This window comes from Populus euphratica, unplaced genomic scaffold (assembly GCF_000495115.2).
Source record: "Populus euphratica unplaced genomic scaffold, PopEup_1.0 scaffold1301.1, whole genome shotgun sequence".
In the NCBI taxonomy this organism is placed as follows: Eukaryota; Viridiplantae; Streptophyta; class Magnoliopsida; order Malpighiales; family Salicaceae; genus Populus; species Populus euphratica.
Window position 1 is genome coordinate 20,099 of NW_011501159.1, and position 5,272 is coordinate 25,370.

The 5,272-nt window shown below is 35.1% G+C and overlaps 1 protein-coding gene across 2 annotated transcripts; it reads left to right on the forward strand.

The window, feature by feature from the left end:
* Window positions 1–258: 258 nt before the first annotated feature.
* On the forward strand, window positions 259–4,465 carry P58IPK (DnaJ P58IPK-like protein). 2 transcript variants are annotated; one of them, XM_011014971.1, is made up of 9 exons: window positions 259–551; window positions 772–955; window positions 1,613–1,814; window positions 1,981–2,141; window positions 2,242–2,335; window positions 2,502–2,714; window positions 2,834–2,914; window positions 3,606–3,824; window positions 4,036–4,465. In XM_011014971.1, the coding sequence occupies exons 1-9, from the start codon at window positions 425–427 to the stop codon at window positions 4,225–4,227; spliced, it is 1,473 nt and encodes a 490-aa protein (XP_011013273.1). In that variant the 5' UTR covers window positions 259–424; the 3' UTR covers window positions 4,228–4,465. The 2 variants fall into 2 exon arrangements, with proteins under 2 accessions (XP_011013273.1, XP_011013274.1); XM_011014972.1 differs by having other exon boundaries at window positions 260–551; window positions 790–955.
* The last annotated feature ends 807 nt before the right edge of the window (window positions 4,466–5,272 follow it).

Consider the following 5,272-nt stretch of genomic DNA (forward strand, 5'->3'; position numbering starts at 1 on the left):
TCAAGACCCACAGTACACTGTCACTCGTACGAAGCCCATTTCATTGTAATTAAATGGCTCACGTTCTTATGTCAATTCAACACCAAATTTGAGGACATATTTATCTGGGCCAAGTCCAAAATGTTGCCAACGCCAACTATGCTTTATCACGTGGCAGAGACTAACTGGGTAGACGTGTCGAAATGAATGCTAAGTAGACACCTTCATAATCCACATGTAAGGAGATGATAGGGTAGAACTACGTGGATTGACATAGCGAATCCCGGCACGGTTCCCTTCTCTTCTGTCGCTGTTCTCTCCTTAAATTTTGAGTTCTTCGGAATCTTCTTCAATTACAACCCCAAAAGCCAAAACCCGAAAATAAAATAGAAATTATTAGAGGGCTAATGATAATCGTGGTGTAATTTAATTGAGACAGTAACAAATGAATCTGGTTGTGATGATGAGCATGGATGGTGTGGCATGGAGAGGATTCGGATGTACAATCTTTATACTCCATTTTGTTTTTGTTTGTCACTTCTTACTTCTCCAACCTCTTGTTTCTGCTTCAGGTATGTTTCTCCTTTCTTTTCTTCTTCAGTTCTTGATGCATGCATCTGTCATGTCAGTACTGCTCTGTGAAATTAAACATTTCTTGTGGTTAGTTAAATTATTGAACTTTATAGCTAGTTAAATTGTATTTATGGGTATGCAATTTAATTACGAAAGCATCCATTTTTGTGGTGGCTTTGGTATGGTTGTTTGATATTGATTTGGTTGTGTTGATATTAGTGCTGTATGAATTTGTAGATACTAAAGCTGGAAATGCTGCGGAGTTGTTTGAAAGGGCTTCTCAAAGTATAAAACTTAAGCGTTACAGTGACGCACTTGATGACCTCAATGCTGCAATTGAGGCAGATCCCTCCCTCTCTGAAGCTTATATTCGTCGTGCCTCCATTCTTCGTCAGTTATGCAGGTTCTTCCTTCATTCCGTCATTTTGTTTCTACTTTTACTGTTAAATCGTGTGCTATTTGTAACGTGGTCTTTAACACTCTGTTTGGAAGGAAAGTGGGGAGGATGGATTGGTGGAGAGGGATAGGATTTGTTCCCTTGCTAGATGAATTAAGACCCGACCACTGGAAGGATGGGAGGGAGGGAGGGAGGGATGGATGGATTCCTCCTGTCCATGTATAATTTACTATCCGTCTCTCAGGGTGTTTGTTTTTGCTTTCAAAATGAGCTTTTAAATTTTTTTTTACTTCAATTTTTTTTTTTTAATGATTTTAGATTGTTTTGATGTGTTGATTTTAAAACTTAAAAAAAGTATATATTATTTTGATGTATTGTCAAGTAAAAAGCACTTTCAAAAACAACCAGTGGATGCCGTGTTCTTTCTTTCAATTATATCCTTTCCTTTCTTACCCTCGTTCATCATCCAACCCATTTGAGTAAAACTATTATTTTCATTGAATTAGTGTTTTGATTTAGCAATTAAGGATTAAATTCATATGGAATGTTGTTTTTTCTGAATATTGTAAAAGCCTGTAGAACACCTCTTTTTGTCTCCTCCCCTGGCCCTTTTGTTTTCAACTGGAGTCTGATAATATCTTGGGTTCTCTTCTGCTGATGCAGATATGATGAATCTGAAAAGAGCTACAAAAAGTTTCTGGAGCTAAAACCTGGGCATTTGACTGCGGACAAGGAACTTTCTCAATTGCATCAAGCTCAGAGTGCATTGGATACTGCTCTGACTCTTTTGGATTCAGGGGATTATGCAAAATCTCTGGAATATGTTGATAAAGTTGTCCTTGTGTTTTCTCCAGCATGCTCAGAGGTGACACCCATACCTTTTCTTTTCTATTTTGAGGCATTGTTCATTATATTTCTCATATGAATTGTGTGCTACATCAATACGGTGTTAACTGGGAGTTGGGAGTATGGCTTTGATATGTTCAGTACTCTTGCAGTGCAATGACTCCACATGCATTATTTTATTGCAGGCCAAACTCCTCAGAGTAAAGTTATTGTTAGCTGTTAAAGACTACTCTGCTGTCATCTCCGAGACTGGGTATATTCTCAAGGAAGATGAAAATAATCTAGAGGCACTACTGCTCCGTGGCCGTGCATACTACTATTTAGCAGATCATGATGTTGCTACAAAGTTAGTTTCTGAGCAAATTTAAGTTTTCTTTTTTTGGTTAAAATTCTTTGTAATTTCTCTAGAATTCAATTTTATGTTTATATACTTAAATCTTCTCCAGGCATTACCAAAAGGGTCTCCGTCTTGATCCAGAGCATAGTCAGCTGAAGAAAGCGTATTTTGGGCTGAAAAACTTACTCAAGAAAACTAAAAGTGTAAATTGGCTAGACTTCTTAAATGTCTTCGTATTTTTTTTTATCTTCTTCCTGCTTTTTAGTTTAATGGTTGGACTTTGATCTGATTATAGAGATTGACTTTCTTTTGTGTTACTTACAATTTGAAGGTGCTTGTTCTTGTTCTTGAACATGTTGTCTTTAACAGGCAGAAGATAATGCAAGTAAGGGTAAACTACGTGTCGCAGTAGAGGATTACAGAGCAGCACTCGCACTGGACCCTCATCACCTTGCACACAATGTACATCTTCACCTAGGCTTATGTAAGCTCTTGGTTAAGCTTGGCAGGGGCAAGGATGCTTTAACTAGTTGCAACGAAGCGCTCAGCATTGATGGGGAGCTTCTTGAAGCTTTAGTTCAGGTTTGCTATTTTGTCCATTCATCATGCCTTTTGTCTTAACTGTTCAGTAATAATAGCTACATTTTCCTAACCTGGATATTCCTCTTTGTTTTGTTTCCCTTTTCCTCCCATTCCCCCAGAGAGGTGAAGCTAAACTCATAGTAGAGGACTGGGAAGGAGCTGTTGAAGATCTGAAATCAGCAGCTGAAAAATCACCTCAGGTGAGTCAATAATATGCATTTCAATGGGGAATTTACCAATATATGTAATTTACATAGTGAATCCATCTGAGGTTTGTCAGAGCCTGCTTCAAAGCTGCATGTTCAGTGGCAACAAAACAGACCAATATTGTTTACAGGGTCAAACATTCAGCAGGTGGTGTTGGGATATCTACCAATGTTTCATCTCAACTAGTATAACTTTTCAAATGTCTGCTGGCATAACATCGATAAAAAGGAAAAGTGCTGTAAAATTAATTTGCAACTTAAACATGCTTCACTGTTTATATTGGATTGCATCCATCTTGCAAATTTCCTCTGACCTGCCCTTCACCCATTCTCTTACCTACTCTCTTTGCATTAAGTTCACTTTCAAATATGCTTTTGTACTGTACCTCCATTGATTGATTGTACTGCTGTTTTGGATTGAATTATTTGATCTCCTTAGGTGTAGTTGCTCAAACAATCCGATAATTGATTTTTGTTTGTTTATTATGTTGAAATGGTTGTGGTTAAGCAAGCCCTTAATGATATTTTTTAATCAGAACAAGAATTCTACTGAAGCAAACTGTATTAACTGGAAGATGATTTAGTTTGTCCTTAGTGGAGTACCAAAAAGGAGTAAATGTCTCTGGTATTTCCATGGTGGTGGCTGTTTAGAAATTCACCTCTCATCTCTTTAAATATAATCCAGGATATGAGTATCCGGGAAGCGTTGATGAAGGCTGAGAAGGCTTTGAAGATGAGTAAGCGCCGGGATTGGTACAAGATATTAGGAGTTTCAAAGACTGCATCTGTATCTGAAATCAAACGTGCATATAAAAAGCTTGCTCTGCAGTGGCATCCGGATAAGAATGTTGATAATCGAGAAGAAGCAGAGGCCAAGTTCCGAGATATTGCAGCTGCATATGAGGTCTGATTTTTTAATGACTTCCATCATTTTCCTCCATGGCCTTTAACCTTTTATGTTGCATTTTGTCTGTCTCTATAATACTGGCAACTACAGGAAACATTAAAAATTCCTGCCAAGTTTTTTGTTTCCAAATGGTTTGAAGTCTTCCAATTTAATGAAGCTCAAGGTTTGGTGTGTGTTCTCGGTCTGAAACCTGTGTTGCTCTCTGCAGGTTCTTGGAGACGATGATAAGCGTGCAAGATATGATAGAGGAGAAGACATGGATGACATGGGGATGGGTGGAGGTGGCGGTGGCAACCCATTTGGCGGTGGTGGACAGCAATTTTCATTTCATTTTGATGGAGGCTTTCCTGGTGGTGGATTTGACGGAGGTTTTCCGGGTGGTTTTCAATTCCATTTTTGACATCGGTGAAACAAAGGGATTATTTTCTGCTGTTGCAAATACGGGATACGGGAGGTTTCATTTCCTCAGTCCTAACCAATTTGACTAATACTAACAGGTACATCTTAGGCAATTAAAAGCGGCTTGTTGCCCGTTCAATGTATTTCTTGATAAAGTTTTGCTTCCAGAATCTTCCAAGTTCTGGAACTTGTATTGGTTGATTCAAGGAGGTTATTGAGCTCGATTCATTCATGTGTTGCATCCATCATTATATTATTAAGCATAGCTATGATAATTTTCTGGGGGAACTAATATAACAAGATATATATTAATCTACTATACATGAGTTATAAATGTAAAAAGACGAAAAATAAACTTCAATTCAACTCCAGTATTTAGAAAAAAATATTAAACAAAAGGATAATTATTGAATAATTGAAAGATGAAAAATCCTAAACAAGATGATGAGTGATGTAAAAATTTACTTCAACTTGGGATAATTATTGTACGAGGTAAGAGGTTAACAGTAATATCAATTTGAATTAAAGTGATACAATTTTTATTTTTATAATGTATTGATTATTTTTATTTATATTTTATAATTTTTTTGAAATAAAATAAAATAGAATAAAATAATAATAATAATAATTCTTATATTTATTTTTATTATGCTAGTTGTTTCTTTATAAAATACAAATCATTGATTATTGTTTAATCTTTCATTAGTTTTTTTTATATATAAACAATCACATAATACACTATAAAATTATTTATATATATATATATATAAACAATCAAATAATACACTAAAAAATTATTTTTTATTTGACTATTGATTAGTATTTAAAAATGTTTTTTTATCAAAGTTTTATATCATTATTTTACATTTAAATATCAATAACTCTTTAACTAAAACATTTTTTATAATAACATATTTAATAATATAAGATACATTTAATTTGAGATAAATGTTTATTTTAAATGCAGGCCTATCATATAAATTAAAGGATTAATTGATGAGTTTAAGAACTGAAATTGAAAGGATAAAGAGATGAACAAACATAAA